Below are 20171 nucleotides of genomic sequence, written 5' to 3'. Positions count from 1 at the left end.
GAGTGTGGCACCAACAAATCCCTTTAGATACCAGAGCACTGTAACATCACAGATGAGGAAACTGAGGCCAAGAAGTTACTCGATTGGTCATTGTTATCTGGCAAGTTGCCAGCAGAGCCGAGCCTGGAACTCCACTGGGCCGAGCCTGGAACTCCACTGGGCCTCCGAGGTGCAGCTGCTGTGAGTCCCATGCATGAAGCTGAGGTGGACAGCTGCCGTGTCCATTGGCCTTGAGCTCCCACACTACTCTGTTTGCTTCTTCCCCATATGGAATCTAGCGACAGGATAGGAATGTGGCCCCCAGGGACAGTGACAGTGCGCATGGGCCGGCACGGTCTATTTTTATCTCTCTGGTTGCTTGATATTTAGCAGCTATAGAAGGTAAAGGCTACTTCTGTGCTTATCGAATAGTGAGTGCACACAGGCTGCTGACAACAAGACCTTGGCCTCCCCTCCATGCGATGACCCAGGAGAGTGAGCAGCTGCACTAAGGACAGCGAGGATTAGGTCACAAGGGTTGGAAAGAACCATAGACTATGAGCTGCACATTTTGGTTCCAGAACCAGATGTTTTTCAGTGTAATCTTGGGTAATCTAAGCCCCTTATCTGAGTGAGGTCACTAAGCTAATGCTGGTTATTTTTAGAATTTCTCTATTACCCTGGTGCAGGCAGATGTTTAGTGACTAAGCTATAGTTCCAAGGATACTCATTGAGGAAAATGGCTCTACCTAAAGGCCGAGGCTGTTGCTAAGAGTTCAAGCGCCTGATGAAAAGGCTCTTGCAGCAGGGCTGGCGTTTGGCAAGCTTAGGAGATGGCACTTGCCATGTCTCTTGACTCTCAGCATAGCTCCACCAGAGGATACCCAGTCTGGGAAGTTAAGCGGTCCATGTGAACCCAGAGGGGATGGAAGGGTCACGAGTGATAAGATCACCTGGAGGGGGCTGGAGAGATAGCTCAGCGGTTAAGAGCACTGACTGCTCTTCCGAAGGACCCGGGTTCAATTCCCAGCACGTACATGGCAGCTCACAACTGTCTATAACTCCAAGATCTGACAGCCTCACACAGACATGCATACAGACAAAACACCAATGCACATAAAATAAAAATAAAATTTTAAAAATGTGAAAAAAAAAAAAAAGATCACCTGGAAACAAGATGGAAACTCCTAGAACACTTTGTTGGGCCCAAGTCCTGGTGCGGATCTATAGGTTGTGGATCTGGGGGACCTCTTGCCTGAATAATTGGACGTACATGGTGACCACTGCCTCAGCTGGGTGTGTATTTTAACATCCAAGCCTGGAAGACAGCAAGGACCAGAATATGAGGTCCTCATTAGCTATTCTGGGACTTTTCTGTTTCGCCACATGCTGTATAAATATCGCTTACGTTGTTGTGTTCTTTTCTTTCATCACAGAACAGCAAAAACGGCTCAGTAGTCTTTCAGGTAGGTGAGCAATCTTATTTATTTACCTGCTAACTTCCAGTACTGTTCAAGCTGGTGTCCAATCAGCGCAGTCTTCTGATTTTCCCTCTGCGTTGATTGGTGGACCACAGGGATAATGAAACAGGAATAGTTTCTCTATTCTGGAGCAGATAGATCCCATGACTCACAGTAGTAAGCGTGTCTTATGGAACTGTGGCATGTACCCAGGTGGCCAGACCACACTGTCTGTGCACAGACCAAAGGACCTTTTTCAGGCAACCTTCTGGGAGGCCTTTGAAGAGCTCTCTGCTGCTCTGTCTCTCTCCTTGGAGGAAATGAATCAAAGGTTGGGAAATGTGGGAAGTTCTTTCCTTTTTGGGTACAAAACCAAAACCAACCAACCAAACACACAAACAAACCCCAACAACAACAGCCAGGTGGATTAACCTGGGTGACAGGTCTGAGTGAGTGCCCCCCCGCCCTCGCAGACCCACACAGTGCTTGAAGCTTCCACTTGAACTTGAACTGGTGTCCATGTCTCCTGGAGACACACTTCAAGAGGGTCAGATTTAATAGACAAGGGTGGCCTTTGGGATCCCGAGCTGCCGATGCTTCCTTCCTGGCTGACCACACCTTTAGGCAAAGAGTAATCATCTAGCTCCACAGTGGTAGAGTGACCACAATATAGTCAGTTGTCAGGGACCAGTCCTAAGAGGATATGCAGGATGGGACAGTGCTGGAGTGGGGAGGGCTGAGATCCTGGGGGAACCCAGGGCTAGAAGTGTTCATCTGTCCCCTGCTGCTTCCAACCCTGGTTTTCGTACTTTAATTCTTTTCTGTAAAGAGAGAAAGTGGCCATGCCTTCTAAATTATTGTGAAGCTCATAGGAGAGTCTGCTAATGAGTGGCCATGCCCTGAGATTCATGCTAAAGGCTTCGTAGACCTGAGGCACGATCGTTTTCAGGTGCTTGCAATTGACTCTGGTCTGTTATCGAGTTCTACCTTTGTGCCTGGTGCCGAGTCAGCCTCTGGGGCTGCAGAAGGGAGCCGTGCTGCCCATTGGTAGCTAGTGGTGTGGTCTCATGGTTTGCTCCTGTTCTTTGCTTGTGGCCTCCTGGGAGATCTAATGAAGGCAGTTGATTCACCCTCCAGACAAATCAGTGTGTACACAGGGCACATGGAACAAAGGCTCATGAGCTCTAGCATTAGGAACCCCTGAGCCAGTGAGTCACTGAGGCCACAAGCTTTTAAGCAGCTGCTACATGGTTTCTGCATGACTTTAGCATATCACTGCCACTGCCCTTGTGATTTGGGCAGAGCCTGAGTGGGGAGGACATGGGGTTCTCACACCCTCTCAACTTTATCAGGACTTGGCTACAGGACCAGGACAGGCTGTGGTTAAGCTCAAGGTGCCCTTCACAGCCCTTCCTTGAACCGTCAGGTTCCAGCCCACTTCATACCAATGGCCACACACACACACACACACACACACACACACAGACACACATACACACACACACACACACACACACACACACACAGACACACATACACACACACGTACACACACACACACACACACACACACACACACACACACACACACACGGAGGAAGGGAGAGGAAGAAGAAGGAGACATTTTCATCCTGCCTTTGATAGCTTGAAAAGATTGGTGAAGTTGATGAAATTAATGTTAGGAGATCCAGAGTTTGGTTTCTGTCTCCCTTCATAGAACTGTTTGTCCCTGGGTAAGTGATTTCATTTCTCTTACCACAGTTTCCTCCTTCGGGAAATGGGGTGCTAACTCTTGCTCCTGTGGGGTACTAATTCTTGGCCCTGCCTTCAGTGCTGTTTTGTATGGCTGAAATGAGGAGGAAGCTGTCCACACTGGAAAGAGCCGTGTTTGCGGGCAGGCTTCTCCACCGTGCACGCAGGCTTAGCTCATGATGCCCTTGCACTCTGTGAGTCTGAGAACAGGTCATAGTGTCCAGGAACTTCCCAGAGTGGCATTTACTGACCTCTGCTTTAGAGCAAGTGAGCATCCACCCCTCAGCTGTAGGTCTGAGACTCAAGGGCTGCCAGCCTCATTCTCTTCAGCAAAGTCACAGCAAGCCCCTGAGGGCTTAGCACTCAGTGAGAGTGTTAGGCTTTCCGCTGCTATCATCAAGGGCCTGCAGTACAGCTCGAGGGAGGTTTTAGGGAATTCGTCATGGCAGAGAGGGCCTGATGGAGCTCTTCATGCCCTAGTGAATAGGAAGCAGCAAGACAGCAACAGGAAGGGGCCAGGACAGGATGATGCCCTAGTGATGGGCTTCCCTCAAGCAGCCTTCAGCTTCCATATCCTCATAATTTAGTCATCTCTGAAAATGCCCTCCCTGACATACGTACCCAGAGACAAGCTTCACTAGCGCCCTAGGTGTTTCTTAGTCTGTTGAGTAGACAGTGAAGACGAGCCATCATGGAGACTTATCTGGGGGTCGAGCCTGCGTGCTGTTTGGCCTTGTGTGGTTTGTGGTCCCCTTGATAAGAGCATGAGGAACGATACAGGGTGTAGAGAGATCACCACCCTTCCCTCAGGGAAATATAGTCATTGCTTTAGACTGTCACAAAGCTTTGGATATATGGCAAAAAGTGCCCCACCTCCTTTTGGAGTTTGTCATTATCATTTAGTGATTCAAGACTTAAAAAAAAAAAGATTTATTTATTTTTACTTTACATGTATGAGTGTTAGTATATCTGTGGGTGTATGAGTCCTGTGTATGTGTGCTTTGGTGCTCCTGGAGGCTAAATGTCAGCAGTGAATCTCTTCTTGGAACTGGAGTTAAAGGTGGTTGTGAGCTACCACGTGGGTGCTGGGTCCTCTGCAAGAGCAGCAAGTACTCTTAACCACAGAGAGCCATCTCTCCGTCCTCCAACTCAAGGCCTTTTGAAGCACACCGTAAAATTAGAAACACCTGAGAACACGATAGAAAGGCCCAGAAGGTGTGATGTGCATGCAAGGGGTTGCCCTGCCTTATGTGGAACAGTTACGTGTCTCTTCAGATTTCTACCATATCAACTAACATTTCTTCTTTGGGGTCTGAGCTGTCTAAATACCAGACTGTCATTATCCTAAGCTTCTAAAGTTTAAAGAAAGGGTGTGGGGAGGCTGATTTTTATAGATCAAAGTAAGTAGAAAATCCATGGATTGAGTGTTGCAATTGTTAGAATCACTTGCCCTAATCATTTTTTTTTTTTTTAAAGAATCATTTGGCCCAGAAACATTGTCCACATGTCTATGATCATCATCTCGTAGGACCTACAAACCAAGCAAGGTGGAGTTTGCAGTTAGCTCATAGGCCCCTCTTTGGTTTCAGTTGGAGAAGGCGTTTCCGGGTGGGAGGATAATGTTCAGAGACCCAAGTCAAGAGCAGACTAGTAGCTCAGAACCCTCTTGCGTTCTGAGTTTTCTGATGTGTGTTGGAATTTCCTCAGAAATCCTTGGAAGACATTCCAGCCTGACGTCCTTGGGGGCTTGTGGCGGTGATGTGGGGATCAGGTTTTCTGAAGCCCTGTCTAGGTTCACAAGGATATTTAGAACCCATTCCGCCGTCATAGATGGAGAACGGCGTTGGGAAGCTTATCTGAAGTCAGGGCAGAGCGAGTCTGTTGAGCACACTGAATGTTATAAAACCTTAGTGTGCAGGCTTCACTGTTCCTCAGCCCCTCAGCCACTCCTTCACACGTGGACACCTCTGACTCCAGCTTTGCATGGAACCCCAGATCCCGCCTTCCTGCCAAAGTATGTTCCCCAGCCAGCACTTTGCACTTCTTCTCAGTCAGGAAGTAAATTACTAATTGCGGGAGGGTCAGGGGAGAGGCAAGCTTTAGTCCTCACTGGTGAGACTTGAGGCTCCTTCAGCTTAAGCCCCTTTGCCGTCCATCTTACCCTCCAGGTACCATCTGACATGCCTTCCTCTGTGCTGAGTTCATCTCTACTTCTTTTTCACACATTGTCCCTTTCTCCACAGTCTGGTGCCTGTCCTAATGGCCTTCCCGAAATTGCTCCCTCAGCGTCTTGTCAGCCCTTCCTGTTGCTCACATGGCTCCCACGTTGGCTGGGGCTTCTCTGCCTCTCTGCCTGTTTCTTTGGCAGCCTTCAGTGTGTGACTTCAGCCTAGACTCTGCTCTAGCTTCCTTCTACTGTAGAGATCTGCTGTCACTCTTGGGCTGGTGGCTGCAAAACTGCATCCTGCCAAAGCATCTCAGCTGGGTCCTGCGGTGTCTCCTGGATGTCTCTAAGGCTTTAAAAAAAAAAAAAAAAACATAGGGTCCTCTTGTCTTATTGAAGAGTTAATGGGATGCCAGGCACATAATTAAGTCAGAGTAGTGTGGGGTGGCTTATCACTGGTGATGATGTTCCGTATGCCAGGGACACCCTCAGTTTTCTTTTCATCTGGTTGGCTCCTCTTAGACATGTTGGCTCTGAATTCCACAGCTGAGCTGGGTGCTGACTTCTCTGTCAGCCCTCACTACTCTGCGTTCTCATTGTTGGCCCACGAGAGTTACAAGCCCCCTGCAGCCTAAGCCTCTGGGAGGCTCACCCACATGTCCACATGCAGAACACTAGGCATAGCACCTGAAGAGGGAACGCCTCTTCAGTAACTGGATGCTCTGGCTTGGGAAAGCAGACAGCAACTATAACATATGTATAATCTGTAGACATGCCTGGTATGTTTGTTGGCTCTTGGAGCACCCAGCAATATCTGGCTTTCTGAGCACCTTGGCTTATACCATCTCTGTAAGCTTGTCAATGTCATTCCCGTAGTTTTGAATGAGAAAATGAAAACATGGGAAAGTTAAGTGAGGAGAGTTCAGCGCTTCCTAAGACAAAAACAAAAACAAAAAAACCCAAAACTTTCCAGTAAGGCTTTACCACCTCCATAAGGTCTTACCTGTTCCCTTCCCTTCCCTGATGTCTATAGAACAATGTTCCTACCTCTGCAGTCTTCTCTTAAAGAGCCAGATAACAAATATTTGCTCCTTAGCAGCAGGCCAAGTGGTCACAGCTTACCCAACCCAGCCATGGTAACACACAAGCATCCATAAGTAATGTGTGGAGAAACCATCACAGCTGTTTTCCAGTAAAATTTTACTTATAAAAGCAAGTGGCGCCAATGGGCTGGACCCTGCTGACCCTTGCCCCACATGGGCCTAGTTCCCGTCAGGAGTTAGCAAATGCCCCTTTCCCCTAGCTGGATTGCTGGAGAGGTTTTTGCTTTGGAGTTTCAGCCTGTGTTTGCTTTTCGGTTCCAGATCCTGCCTCAGAGAGAAGAGTGGGTGAGCAGGACTCAGTGCCAACCGCGGCAGAACTCACCTCGCCCAGCAGGGCTGCTGAAAGGAGAGTGAAGGATGACAGTAGGCGGGTGGTGAAGAGCGCACAGGACCTAAGCAATGTGTCTATGGATGAAGTGGGCATCCCACTGCGGGTATGCATGGGGACCTTTGGGCTTCAACTTAAACAAGTATTAAGCAACTTAAACAAGGGAGATCCCCCTTGGAGGCCCAGTGGCTTGGAGAGGAGGGTTTTCTCTTTGTCACCAACACAAAGCACACCCCTCTGAGTGTAGGCAGACTTCTCAGTGTAGATGTAAGGTATTAATACGTCTCAAGAGAAAAGGAGCATCTGGGTGGAGCGGAGTTGAGGAACTTTTACGCGGCAGAGCAGTTGCTGGGCTTGGGCTGTGCGTGTTCCATGAGCAGGGCTATCTCTGTGCTGTGGAGCCCGCTCAGTGATTCCTGTTCCAGTTCAGGACATCCCCAGGAAAATGGGGCTGTGATCAGGGTTCAGGAAGAAGTTCCTTGCATGAGAGTTACCCCGTCATCCAAGATACACAGGACAAGGTAGCCAGGCAGAGGAGGCCCTCCAAGGCCTGCAGAACCAACAGGCCTCTTCCTGAATCCAGGTTTGGCAGTGGCCCTGAAGACCCTAAGGAGCTCAGGAAAGCCTGCTCTTTGCTTCTCCCTCCTTTCTTCGTGTCCATGAGGCCACTGGCTGCAGCATGTGTCTTTGGTTTTCATTTAGAAGGCAGATAGTTTTTATGTTCTTTTAGAGAGCAAATAAAAACAGCAGTAGGCTCAGCCTCGGAAGAACTCTGCTTTGGTCGTACATGATAACAGAAAGAGAACCGTTACTGCAGCTTCCTTTGCCGGACGTCATCTTCCATTTCTACCTGAGCGGTGGAAGCAGTTACTGTTTTTATGGGTTGCTGCACGGGTTATAGAGGCTTGAGTCCAAAATTGAGCCACCTGCTCTCCAGGGGTGTCCAGCAAGGGTGGCACATCATGGCAAGAGTGTATGTGAAAGCAGGTGTTCACACAGTATGCCGGGGAGCAGAGAGAACGTCTGGGTGGCACCCCAGGTTTCTGTGGAGAAGTCATCCCCAGACCTTCTACTAGGTCCCACCTCCTAAAGGGCCACAGCACCTCCTAGTGGCTGCCACTCTGGAGACTAGCCATTAACTATGTAGAACATGCATCCAACACAATGTTGCTAAGGCACTGACTGTGAGGGGTCATGCTACTTGCCCGGGATGTCACAGGGCGTGGGTGGCCGAGTGTCCCCACGGTTGTGTTAGCTGGCTCTTTTCTTTTTGATCCTCTCTACCTTGGGTTATGCACTTGCACTATTTAATTTCCCTATCTATAAAACGGAAGTCATACTGTTTTATCTTGCCACATTAGTTTATTTGCATCTTGGAAAAAAGGCCCAGCTCCAGCTGAGTGTGAAAGCTCAGGAATTGGGTGTCATATGGGTCCCCTTTAATGCATGCACTCTAAACCTGGCTTTGTGTAGGTTGACTTATACAGAGTGATCCAGTAGGGAGGGCTGGAGATAGCTTGTGGTAAGCAAGGACTTATTGTCTTATGATTCTGAGAGGGCCTAACTTTAGTTTCCTGAAGTCTCTGTGTGGAGAAGAGAGTGTCTCTAAAAGTGAAATTTTAAGCAAGAATGGAGACAGGGCTGGAGGGACAGTTCGGTGGCTAAGAGCACTTTCTGTTCCCGCAGAGGACTCAGCACCTACATGCTGGTTCTCAGGGCATCTGTTGGCCTCCGCTGACACTGCGTGCATATGATGCACACAGACACATGCAGGCAAAGCATTCCCATGCATAAACGAAAATAAGTGCATGTTTTTTTAAAAGAATGAAGCTTGGGCATATTTCAAGCCTGCCTTTGTCTGTTACATCCTAAGGCCAAATCTCATTTTTCAAAATCATATTTGAATCCCTTTATTATGTCCCTGCTTACTTTTGCCTTTAAAAATACCTAACACTGTGGCTGGGGATGTGTGTGGTAGAGTGTTTGCCTATCATGTGCAAGGCCCTGGGAATCTATTCTAGCACTTTCCTGTACATTTTGATCTTGTTGATCACAGGCCTTCTGAAATGTGCTCAGGTTTTCACTGTCTTTACCCTTTGCTTATGTTTTTCTCCAGAATACCGAGAGATCCAAAGACTGGTACAAAACCATGTTTAAACAGATCCACAAGCTGAACAGAGGTACCGATTTTCATTTGTAGAAGCCACGTGATGCTGTGGGGTTCTGTTGACTGTTGTCTGTGGGGCCTGTGCTCAGTTCACTTGGACTGCAGGAGCTGGGCCCCTCCCATTGGCTGACATTAGGTACTGGCCTGCCTGGTTCTAGCCGTGTGCCTTTGGAGCACAGGTGGGAGGGTTGCACCTGTGCCTGCCTCAGCTTTGGAACTTGAGGTCAGCTTGCAAGTCCTCCGTCCCAGCTCCTGTGCACTGTAGGAGGCTGAGCCTTGCACTCCACCCGTGGCTCCCACACCTATTTGCCTGTGGAACAGACAGCTCCATCTCCCACCCGCTGCCAGCTTTAGGTATCCCTGTGTCAGCCCATGACTGCCTTGTGCGAAGATTAAGTTGATCAAATCCCTGAAGTGGGAGTTAAGCGAACTGCTCTCGCTCGGAGCCAGCCTCCGGGCACCAATGTGCTTGCTCTTCGGTGGATCTTGTACCTCTCTGTGTCTGTCCTGCTTCCAGTCTTCTGAAGGATGTCGTGGGTGTCCAGATGAGAACACACTTGGTCTTGTGAAGTGCAGTTGTACTGTGCACTTCTGAGGCTATCCTAGTGTGTGAAGTAAGCTTCCCTAGCTGGGAGTCAGAGCTTGGCAGTTAGGGAATCAGTCGCGAGCTGACACACAGAGCTGCTCCGGTTAAAAGAGGTGCTTACAGATCATCTCCCCCTCTCCCCCGCCACCTCACCCGACAACCTAGGCTTTCAGGGCGCGGGCATGATGGCAGAATCCCAGGCTAGCGCTTTGGCAGTTACAGCCCTACAAGCTTAGATCCCATTGCTGCCTGTGGTGCCACTCAGCTGGCAGGCAAAGGTGTCACTGCACTATGGGGAGGGTGCTGCTCTTCCTGAGAGCAGAGCATTCTGTCTTTCTTTGTGCCCAAATCCAGTCTGGCTGCCTGCCATGAAATACACCGAAGAAGTCACGTTTTAGTCAATGTTCTCACCTGAGTCGCACATATCCAGTCTTTCTGCCTACGTGTGTGTGCTAGACAACATTACTGTTAATTAGTTTCTGCTGGGTTCAGAGTGAGCCACACTGTTCCTAAATATCGAGTGTTTAGCATCTCTGAGTCAGGAGTAAATTTGCTAAGGTTGAGTGGTTATGCTCTACCGCGGTGCTGGTGCTGAAGATCAAGTCTCCATGGTAAAGTCACAGCCCGTTTCCTCCAGCCATCTGTGACTCCCCCACCTTCAGACCTGCCTTTGGAAGGCTAAATGCAGGGGTGGATGCATGCATGTGCACAGAACATGCCGTTCTGCTCCGAGGCACTACTGATCTTGTGCTCTGGTTATTAACTAAATCACAGATTCTAAACAAAATTGCCTGCTCTAGTAGGGGCAGTGGCACCTGAAAATCTTAAGACTCACCTGTTTGCTTTGATTCTAATATGCGCAAAACAGCCTTTGATTTGGGGAAAAAACACTTTAGGATAGTGTTTTCATTGATCATATCTCTGAGTTTAAAAAAAAAAAACATGAAATTTGAAACTGTGTGTTAAGTGCTTGTTGTCCGTTGGAGCCAGTTTCTATAGAATTCTTTGTGAGGTGTCTTAATTACAGGCAAAAGGACTGGATTTTAAATTTCTTTCATTTTTATTAGTGGAGCTTATTGTGTCCCAGAATTCAGGGAGTGTAAATTATGTTTGGGTTCTTACTCGTTCATTCTCTCCGTTTGTATCTTTTTCTGTTCTCTGTCTCTCAAACATGCTTCTCTGCCTAGACACTCCTGAAGAAAACCCTTATTTCCCTACGTACAAATTCCCTGAACTTCCCGAAATGCTGCAAAATTCTGAAGGTACCATAAGTTTAGACAGTGCATCTGCTGTCATAGCCTTAAATTAGTCCTTAGAGTTCCATTATAGGCGTACGGCTTGGCTTTTAGATTTTTGTTTTTAGTAGTCGTTTTCAGCCAGTGAGCATTTTATTTTACTCATTTGCATGGTGTGCTATATTAAAATAACTGAGTCCTTTCTAATTCGTTAATCTAAGTGTGATGCTGGTGTGCTTTAATGACACTAAAATAGATAATCATTGCAAAGTGTTAACAGGGGTTAATCGTCTCCTCCACTTCGTGGTGGATAGCTTCAAACCCACTGCTTTTCTCTGCTGCAGAGGACAACCCTTACACTCCTACCTACCAGTTTCCTGCATCCACTCCTAGTCCTAAGTCTGAAGGTAATTACAGGGAAATGTGTGCCTTGCTCTGAACTGGAGCACTTACTTCCTTCTCACCTTGGGGTTTTTGCTAGCAGCTTCCTCTTCATTTGCTTCCCTCTGACCTTTTTGTTTTGTGACATTGTCTCAGTCCTTGCTGGCTGTCTCTCCACATGGCATTGTAATTCCTGCCCCCCCCCACCCCCGTAGGGTTTCCATGGCTTAATGGATAGCTTTCATAGCTTATTTATGCTCTGGATATGGGGCTCTGGGAAAAGCTGCTTGTATCAACTACCTCAAGTGTCACCTAGCATACAGGTAGCTGAGCAGTAACTTCATGAAACTGAGGAGGGAGACCTGCCAGCTTTCAACAATAGAAGCCTAGCAGTTTCCCACAGTGCACCTAATGGTCACTGGGCCTCTCGGGTCATGGGGTCTCCAGGGTGTCTCTTTTTCATTGGGAATTCTTAAAGGAGTATGTAGGTTTAAGCATCAGTCTTGGTGAGATACAATAACCCTTGGAAAGAAGATTTGGACCAAGCTAGAAAATGTTTCCTAGAAGAGTTGGATGGGAATTGACCTGATATACAGAGGACAGTTATGCCCATATCCTGGATATAATTTTGGGGAGTGGGGTGGGGGGGGTATGCAGGCATCAAAGATGATTGTAAAAAGTAAGTGAGGGAAAGCATCTTGAGAAATCCTGCCACTATCATGGGATTGGAAGATGGCCAAGGCCTGTCATGGTCAGGGCCCTTGGCTTCCTCCAGCTGTTTGCCTGTGATCTCAAGCAGGGTCTCATGGCCAGAGAGCAAGCTCTTGTGTTACTGGTCACTCACTGTACCTTGCAACTCTGCTGACATTAGGCTCTGCTTTCCATTGTGCCTGAAACTTGACACAAAAGGAAGTAGGGCTGTTTTGCCTAGGGACATAAACAGTAAGAAATGGCAAGACAGCTTGTCACCCATATTTAGAAGTGGATATGTATATGTATGTCTGTGTATACACACATTATTTTCAGGGACTGAAAAAGAAGAAATGCCCTTAAAGAATAAAAACTAAAAAAAAAAAAAAAAAAAAAAAAAAAAAATTAAGCCAAACCAAAAAAAAAAAATCATGATAATGAAGGTTATTATACTTTAGCACAAGTTTTGAAGAAGTTGTCTTCCCCAGAGATCTTTTAAAAATAGGGTAGATTCTCTCTCACGCCCCCATCCTGCCTAGATGACAAGTCTAGCATGATGTATTCAATTAGATCAAGTCTTTTTACAAATGTGAAAAATACATGGGAGCATCTTTAAAAGCTGCTGGCCTTATTATTATTATTATTGTTTTTAATATTCAAAGGTTTTCTAGCTTTCTGAATCTGTGGTTTTGAGGGTGTCTGAGCACCACAAGCTAGATGTCTGTGAGCACCGATAACCCTCCTTAGCTCTCGCCATGGTGCCGCTCCTCACAGGTAGCTCCGGGCTCTCCTCCATAGGTGCTACATGCACAGAGAAATAGACATGGTAGAGATGCGTGCCTGTAATCCCAGCCTTCAGGAGGCTGAGGCAGGAGGATTACTATGATTTAATGCTGACCTGGGCTACGTAGTAAGTTCCAGACTAGCCAGGGCCACATAATGAGACCCTTCAAAAGGAAGGGAAGGGAGGAGAGGAACTAGAAATTGGAGCCCAGGTCTCATGGGGGAGGGGTCATCAATGCTGCTGCTGCTGCTGCTGCTGCTGCTGCTGCTGCTGCTGCTGCTTTGTTGTCTTGTATTCAGAAATTAGAAGTAGGATTATCTGTAAAGAGGCTGTGGAAGTGGACCTGAGGGCTGAGGCATTTGTCTAGATTGTAATTGATTTTTTTTTTTTAAGATGATACTTGTAAGTATCTCAGAGCTGTTTGTTCTGAACAGCAGGGGTCCTGTGAGCACATGTTTACACTGGCTTAGAAACTTTCCATGTTCCTGAGTAAGCAACGAAACTTCTGGCCAAATGCTGGAAGATAAACGTGATGACCATGTCTTAATGAGGTTTAAATGTACCTTAAGAAAACAAACCCCTGTACGTTGCAACAAGGAGGAGTCTGGGCATTTTATAATCCTCAAGACAGCTTGGTGCTATCCCACACCTCCATGCTACTCCCCTATGAAAAGCAGCCTTTCTCCCAAGGTCTGCTTTAAGAGACAGCAGTGTTGGGACTGCCATGCTGCAGAGGGGTGACTGCCACACTGCCACTAAGCTTCCGCCTGACACCGGCACTGCGGAAGCACGTCCAGTGTTATCCCTCTTCACTTGAGAAATGTATAAGATACTTCAGGTTTGCATACATAGCAAACATGTACTGATATTAAAATATACTGATAAAAACACAAAGAAATTATTCTGAAATAATTCTCAAGTATACATGCACGTTTCTCATTTATTAAAGGTTAAACATACCTGCATATTGATGAGAAAGGTGCTTATTTATTTTTATATTTATTTATGTATTTATTTATTTTGAGATAGAGTCTCACTGTGTGGTCCTGGCTGGTCTAGAGCTCATTGTGTAGATCAGGGTGGTCCCAAACTCACAAAGATCTGCCTGCCTCTACCTCTTAAGAGTTGGGATTACAGGAGTGCACCACTGTGCCCAGCACTAGTTTATCTTGTCATAAAATGTTAAATCCTAGCTGGATATTTGATATTAAAGAGCATAAGGCATCCTCAGTGTTTCCCAGAGTTGATCAGTGTTTTGATTTTATGGTAATCAATGCTGAGAATGAGTGTTCACATAAATAAGTAGCCAAAACAGCAGAGGTATGTTTGGAACTACTTTAGAAATTAGAGGAAATTTTGTCATAAACTCAAGGCATTTAACCTTTTTTGTTTGTTTGTTTGTTTTTGTTTTGTTTTGTTGGTTTTTCAAGTCAGGGTTTCTCTATGTAGCCTTGGCTGTCCTGGACTCTCCTTGTAGACAAGGCTGGCTTGGAACTCACAGCAATCCACCTGCCTCTGCCTCCCAAGTGCTGGGACTAAAGGCATGTGCCACAATGACCAGCTTCATTTAACCTTTTTAAAATAATGAAACTTAAGTCAGTAACTCAAGTTTTGAAATAAAATATTCTAATTTAATACGACCCAAAGATAGACAAAATTGACATTTATATACAAAAGAATGATGATAGGCAAATATTTAAAGATGAGTATGAGGAAGCTTGGGGAGGTTAGTGTGTACGCGCAAAGTCATATGGGAAGTGGGAGAGTCAGGATCCAAGCCAAGGTCTGTGGGACTGAGACTATGGGCTTTTGCTCTGCTGATATTTCTCCTTCTGGTAGACCCTGTGCATGTGGTTGTACCCTCGAAGCCAAGAGCTCTCTGCTAACTCATGGCAGCTTCTCCTAAGTCAGTCCTGTGTTGGGCTGCTGATCCAGTGTCCCTTAGGATCTGCCTGGGAACATGGATTAGGAAAGCTCTCCAAGCAATGAGACCATGACAGACCCATTGAAATGGCAAGACACCACCAGGACCAAGATCCTTGCCAAGGCGCAATCTGAAAGTTTGGATATTGGGCTGGCGAGAGGAATGCAGATTCAAAGCCCCGGGCTTGTAAGGACAGCCAACTTGGCACATTTGATGTCAAAAAAACAAGATCCTTTTACACAATGGCCCAGAATCTACAGCAAAGCCAAGTAGCTGATAGGCTCCTTCATGATCCATGGCCCATGAGGACCTTTTGACCCACACTGGGGTGAAGAGCTCTTGCTGGAGGGGAGGTCAGAAAGCATCTTTCCTGCTGGTTCATCTTCCCCACTACCCACTTCCCGTCGGGGTTGAGACCACCATGCTCTGTTGCTGTGACTCATGCTGCCACTCCTACGCATCTCGGGGCTTTGTGGTGTCACAGGGGTCTGTCTTGAGTTTTTCCTCCTTCCTGCTTCAGCTTGCCCTAAGGCAAGGCTTGCAGAAGGCGGCTTTTCTCAGGCACAGATATAGTTGAGTGAAAATAGCTCTCCTGGCTGTGCAGGGCTTCTAAGAATAGCCTTATTTTGCTTGAGTTGGAGTAAGTTGTTCTGTTGTGAAGATACGTGGCTGGCTTGTGCCTCCTGCCCCAAACTTTTGCTGGTCCTGCCCAGGGGAGGGACCAAGCTGCTTGCAGCAGTCACCTTTGCTTTCCTTATGGGAGCTGCCCAGAAGGTCCCACCCAGCATGTGCAAAAGCCCTTGGTCCACAGGATAGTTAAGAACGGAGCCTCTTCCTGCCTCGGGACCCTGAAGGCCGAATGACGAAGGGAATGGTGAGCCTTCTCCAGCCCGTGGGTTCCTCTAGACTTTGGGCCCCTCCAGCCCATGGGTCTCCCTTCGTTTTTCTTTCACTTGCGGAATTTTCTTTCTTAGGAGTATGTCTTCAGCAGGGACTTTCCACCCTCTTGTGGCCTTTGTTTTCTACCCCTTAATTTGATGGCCTTTGAGCAAAATATGCGTAACCTGTGACTTTTTTTGGTGCGCCTCCTAGACTTGGCTTTCTTGTCCTTCCTGGTCCCCCTTTGTTTGCGTTTTCTACACCACCCCAGACCTGTGCCCCCCTCCCTTCCCTTGGCTGTTTTTTGCAGGGGTGTTTGTGACTTCCATTTTGTATCCTTGCTCTTGCTGAACTCATGAATAAAGCCCGAGAAGGAATTCTATTGAGTGGCGAAGTAAGTGGGGCAATATTATCAGGAAGATAATTTTAAGTTTAGAGACCTAAGAAGCACTAAGTGGAAATTAGATGATACACCGTCTGTGGTTCTGTGAACAGTGCTTTTGGCTAGATCAGTCATGTAGCATTTTAAACAGTTTTGGCCAGCACTCTCTCAGGTTGACTTTCAGAATTGTATAAATTCTAAACAGCAACAGCAAAGTCAACCCTGGAGGGGAAAGTTTTCAGAAATTCCTTTAATGTCTTCTTGTGTTTGGGAAGACTGTCATGCAGTTCCTGGGAGTTCTGTGCCTAGCTATTGTGCCACTAAGGCTAGAGTGCCAAAGCGTGGGGAGAGCTGGTGCTGTGTCAACACAGAGCCTGTCAGGAGCCTTCAAAGCACCAAAGTTAAGTTGTTCATCCTGTGTGTGTGCTGCATAAGCTGCTGGGGACAGCAGGCATGGGAAGTTCTGAGGGGTCAGTTGCTTGGTTGTTCCAAGAGGCTCAGATAGCATGTGGCTCCATCACAAGCAGGAATCACAAGATCCCAGCTCAGCTGAGTCCCCTGTGGCATTATTGTCAAGAGCCCTTGGTGGATGTAGCAGCCGGCTTTGTGTTGCCAGTCTGTAGGAGATTTGAGAAAGGTTTATGTTGTGTATTTTATGGCTAAACACAAGCACATGTATGTGTGTGCTCTAGCTGGCTAGCTCTATCAGGACAGGTAGAGGGTAGAAGGGTGGCCCTAAAGTCAGCTTTCCAGTCCTCTGTTACTCTGTACCCAGCTTCCCCAGTGTGGACTTGCTTACCAGGAGAAAGTTTCAAACAGCAGCAGGTCTTGGCAGTGCTATCTGTTATCCCTGGAGACCAATAGGAGACAAAGTGGGCGCGGCGGATGTTCTCTGAAGGCTTGTTAAGTATCTCCTAGAGTGGGGTGTTGGGAAAAATAGAGCAAAAGCTTCAAGGCTGAAGACGGCTTGGCTTGCAGTGCCCTTTAGTTTCAGGACAGCTTCCTTGGCTTCTTCTATGATTCAAAAAAAAAAAAGTGAAATTTTCTGTCTCCTTTCTCAGAATTAGAGATATAAAGGTGAAGTGAAAGAAAGTGACAAAATAGCCACCCCTGTCCCAGAACTGACATGATTTCAGGAAGATCTTGTCTCTGTCTCTCCTGTGTAGCTTTTCTTTTCTTCCTTCTTTCTTTCTTTCTTTCTTTCTTTCTTTCTTTCTTTCTTTCTTTCTTTCTTTCTTTCTGTTTGGTTTTTCAAAACAAGGTTTCTCTGTGTAGCTCTGGCTGTCCTGGAACTCAGAGATCCACCTGCCTCTGCCTCCCAAATGCTAGGATTAAAGGTGTATGCCAGCACTGACTGGCCTATGTGTCTTTTTTTTTTTTTTTACTGTGTCACCAAAGGCAACTTTTCTCACCTTCCTTGGGGCCCTGCTCTCCTTGTTTATTTATTTATTTATTTATTTATTTTTAAAGTTAATGAAGAATGAATCCACACAGTACCATTTTATTGTTATTATTACATATACAGTGCTCTGCCTGCATGTACACCTGCAGGCCAGAAGAGGGCATCAGATCACATTATAGATGGTTGTGAGCCACCATGTGGTTGCTAGGAATTGAACTCAGGACCTCTGGATGAGCAGACAGTGCTCTTAACCTCTGAGCCATCTCTCCAGCCCCTCTCCTTGTTTATAAAGTGAAGGGTTTATGTCTCTGATATAACCGTTCCCAGCTATTACTAAGCAGTTAATAATGGGAGTTTGTCTTGTTATTTTCATTCATAAAACAAGGTAGAATTTTCTTTTATTAGATTTGTAAAAGAGATCGCAAAAATAATTGCAGACCTTGTCAGTGTTGCTGAAGCTGCTCAGATTAATCCATTTGATACCTGCGTGCTTTCATACAATCCCTAAACTTAAGTCCACACAAAAGCCCTGTGGACACTGAGAAGGAAAAAGCTCTCACAGAGACACACTGGGGAGGCAGGGGCAGGCGGATCTCTGTGAGTTCGAGGCCAGCCTGATCTACAGAATGAGTTCCAGGACAGCCAGGGCTACATAGTAAGACCCTGGAGAGAGGTGAAGGGTTGTGATAGGAGTGTATCCCAGCTGTTGCCCCACCCCCATGCCCTTCTTGTTTCTCTCTCCCTTTCTAAGTACCTGAGTCAGGCTCTTCGGGCGGTTTCCTCCTCACTACATAGGGACTATTTCTCGCGGTCTTCTAAAGCCTTCTGAAAGTTGACATTAGAAATCTATAGATAGCAACACAGAATTCTTCAGAACACTTTTTCCAAAAAACACTTTTCTGTTTCTATTTCACCCTCCCCATTGCCCTGCGTTTGGAAGCTAGCGTTAAGTAAACACTGTATTTGGTGTGTGATGACGAAAGGGCAGTGGCTTGTGGTGGCCAGTTCTTATAAGGGAAAGGGGAGCCTGGTCCCTAGTGCCTGCCTGTTGATTTGGCTGAGGGAGACCTGGGACACACAAAAATGGGAGAAGAGAAGGTACCAAAGAGGTAGAAGCTGTCTTTGGATGTCACTGTACTCAAAATAATGGCACTGTTCACTTTGTTTACGTTTCATAAAACATTCTGACCTTTTCTGCTCAGATACTTTATTTGCCCAGAAACAAGGACTTTGATTAACGCAGCCTACCAAATCCCTTGACTTGTCTTTGCTGGCTAGGGCACGTGCTTTGTTGAAAAGCGTGTTGAGGAGCTGGTCTTCGTTCTAGGTGTGTGCACCCTGAATTCAGATGAGCAAGATAGAAGACTTTCAGGCACTCTGGAGAAAAATATTTAGGAAGGATTGTCATGGAGGTCATAACTATAAATAAATACCTTGTACTGGGGACAGATGTGTTTTAGAAATCAGTTCCTGTAAATGGGCTTGTGATATGATTTTTCCTTTTAAAAACTACAGCCCCCTTCTCTGAGGCCTTCAGATTTTTCCTGGTCATCTCAGAGCCCAGGATTTAGGATTTAGTTTATGTAGGGGTGTGTACACAAAACAGAGCCTGTCTCACACCCGAAATTCATGTCAGTTCAACTTGTTGCACTCAGTTGGGGTCTTGCCCTGAGCAGTACCCTCACAGAGCAAGCCTACGTCAGCCGTGGGAGTGTCAGGTCTTGAGAGACCTACACACACAGCAAGGCTGAGGTGTAATCAAAACACATTATGATGTGGGATTTTTTTTTTCTTTTTAGCTGTACAGTCTCTGCCAATTGCATTGTCTGGGAGAACAAATGTGGCAAATGAAAGCTACAGTGGGGAGCTAGCGGCCATATTCTTTTAAACTCTTCTTTGTACCCAGTAGCAGCCCTAAGCCTTGGAAAGAGGCCACGGCATTTAGCAGGCCAGACCAGAGACTGAGCATTGAGTGGCTGGATCTGTCTGGTCCCTAGTTCCTACTCAGACAGACACAGGATCCCGTGTTCCAGCTTTGGTGGTGGGCCTTCTTGTGAGGAGTCTTGTCCCTGTGCGTTCCGTGGTGTCTGAAAGCAGTTTCCACTGGTCATGTTCAATCAGATGGACTGTTCGCAAGCCTCACTGCTCTGCAGTGTCGTCTATGGGATGCAGGCCCAGGCTGGAGTCCTCTCCCTCCTGGGTTCCTGATGTGGCAAGAAGTGGGGCTTGGTGTGTACCCAGGGCTTGGTGTGTACCCAGGACTTGGTGTGTACCCGGGACTTGGTGTGTACCCGGGATCCTCGCTGTAGTCTATTCTTCCTGATTTTTTTCCATTTTTGTCCACTAGATGATGATTCTGATCTGCACTCTCCTCGATACTCCTTTTCCGACGATAGTAAGTGACTGAAGCCCTGCTAGGGGGAGAGGAAGGAGGGATAGTTGGAGAGATGTCTTCAGACGTTAGTTTTCACTTGAGTCTAAAGAATTTTCTGTGTGCTCTCTCCAGCCAAGTCTCCCCTCTCTGTGCCTCGCTCAAAGAGTGAGATGAACTACATCGACGGAGAGAAAGTAGTTAAGAGGTCGGCCACACTCCCCCTCCCGGCCCGCTCATCCTCACTCAAGTCCAGCCCAGAGAGGTAAGTAACCCTCAGACGCCCATCCTTCTCCCAGCGTCTGGGCCCCAGGAGCCTCCTTTGTCAGGAACAAGACATGTGAATCCCTGCTCTGTCACCTGTCAGCAGTGACTTAGTCTCAGTCTCCCCATCCCTGACCGAAATGAGGACAAAAATAATGACCCTCTCCACGAGTGTACTGCAAGGATAAAGCAAGAGATTGCGCTTGGCCTTTCTGTTAGGGCCTGGCTCATAGCACGGGTGTAGTTAATGTTAACTCATCTACTAGATCCTTTTCTTTACTCAGGAGAGAAAGTTTGCTGTGTTAAGTATTGAACCCAGA

The 20171-nt window shown here is 46.9% G+C and overlaps 1 protein-coding gene across 49 annotated transcripts in view; it reads left to right on the top strand.

The window, feature by feature from the left end:
• Positions 1–20171, top strand: part of Sorbs1 (sorbin and SH3 domain containing 1) — a 229085-nt gene that overhangs the window by 146244 nt on the left and 62670 nt on the right. For 27 of the 49 annotated variants that reach the window (XM_051146492.1, XM_051146493.1, XM_051146494.1 and 24 more), the window contains 7 exons: positions 1416–1445; positions 6720–6892; positions 8903–8966; positions 10727–10801; positions 11119–11181; positions 19564–19611; positions 19723–19852. In XM_051146492.1, coding sequence (XP_051002449.1) covers positions 1416–1445; positions 6720–6892; positions 8903–8966; positions 10727–10801; positions 11119–11181; positions 19564–19611; positions 19723–19852 — 583 coding nt within the window. The remainder of the gene's footprint in view (positions 1–1415; positions 1446–6719; positions 6893–8902; positions 8967–10726; positions 10802–11118; positions 11182–19563; positions 19612–19722; positions 19853–20171) is intronic. The other 22 variants (XM_051146497.1, XM_051146499.1, XM_051146489.1 and 19 more) reach the window with 4 other exon arrangements.

This window comes from Acomys russatus, chromosome 5 (assembly GCF_903995435.1).
Source record: "Acomys russatus chromosome 5, mAcoRus1.1, whole genome shotgun sequence".
Lineage (NCBI taxonomy): Eukaryota > Metazoa > Chordata > Mammalia > Rodentia > Muridae > Acomys > Acomys russatus.
This window is presented reverse-complemented; position numbering and strand designations above follow the sequence as displayed.